Here is a 767-nt window from a genome sequence, read left to right as displayed (position 1 = left end):
CGCCGCCGGTGCCGCCCCAGGCCCCCTTGGGCGTGCGCGCCCCCCAGCGCTGTACGCCGCTACGCTGCCAGAATATCATCCTACCCCATTCGATTCTTTTGCTGAATGCATGCTGCATACCTTCTTTGCGGAGCGTGAGCGTGCCGCCCAGAAACAACCAAACAGCGCACCAACCCCCCCGCCACACCCTCACCCATTTCAATGCATTCAGCTTGAAATGGCGCCCACCTCAAAGTTTTCCTTTTGACGGACGGGCCCACACACACATGCAACCCCCACCCCTGATTTCATGCACCCCCGGCCAACCCCGTTGGCTGTGCGCCCTCTGACACTTGTATTGTGCCTGCCCATTTCGTTGCTGTCCCTGCGTCCCCCCGTCCCCTTCCTGCGTCCCTTCACCCCTCCCCCACCAGCAGCTTTTCCCCCCCGATTATTTTTCACCGCCCGCCACCCGGACGCTGCACAGCGCGGCGCCCAGGCGGCGGCGGCCCCTGCACAGAGCCCTGCTGCTGCTGGCTGGCTGGGAGCGCGTCCCGTAGATGAGCAGGCCGAGCCGGCTGTTGCTGTTGCCGTCTGTCGTCCCTTCACTGTCGTTGCACCATGCCGATGTGCTGGCTGGCAGTTTTCTCTATTGCTTGGCTGGAGGTTTTGTTCGCTTCGCCCGCACTACCACGCCTGTACGCCTTAGATCCCACCCCTGCCAGCCTACCCCTCAGGTAGAGTACCAGTTCTGTAGTACTAGGAGGGGGGGGCTGGCCCGCTGCTGC

At 63.4% G+C, this 767-nt stretch overlaps 2 protein-coding genes across 2 annotated transcripts in view; one reads left to right on the top strand and one right to left on the bottom strand.

Annotated features, from left to right (window-relative positions):
* CHLNCDRAFT_56714 (hypothetical protein) overlaps positions 1-543 on the top strand; it is a gene marked incomplete at its 3' end in the record, with an annotated part of 5,180 nt that extends 4,637 nt beyond the window's left edge. The window contains exon 8 of the mRNA XM_005851398.1: positions 417-543. Coding sequence (XP_005851460.1) covers positions 417-543 — 127 coding nt within the window. The remainder of the gene's footprint in view (positions 1-416) is intronic.
* Positions 544-712: 169 nt separating this feature from the next.
* CHLNCDRAFT_137813 (hypothetical protein) overlaps positions 713-767 on the bottom strand; it is a gene marked incomplete at both ends in the record, with an annotated part of 4,423 nt that continues 4,368 nt past the window's right edge. The window contains one exon of the mRNA XM_005851112.1: positions 713-730. Within this exon, the coding sequence (XP_005851174.1) occupies positions 713-730 (18 nt within the window). The remainder of the gene's footprint in view (positions 731-767) is intronic.

Source organism: Chlorella variabilis (genome assembly GCF_000147415.1).
Source record: "Chlorella variabilis unplaced genomic scaffold CHLNCscaffold_2, whole genome shotgun sequence".
Lineage (NCBI taxonomy): Eukaryota > Viridiplantae > Chlorophyta > Trebouxiophyceae > Chlorellales > Chlorellaceae > Chlorella > Chlorella variabilis.
This window is presented reverse-complemented; position numbering and strand designations above follow the sequence as displayed.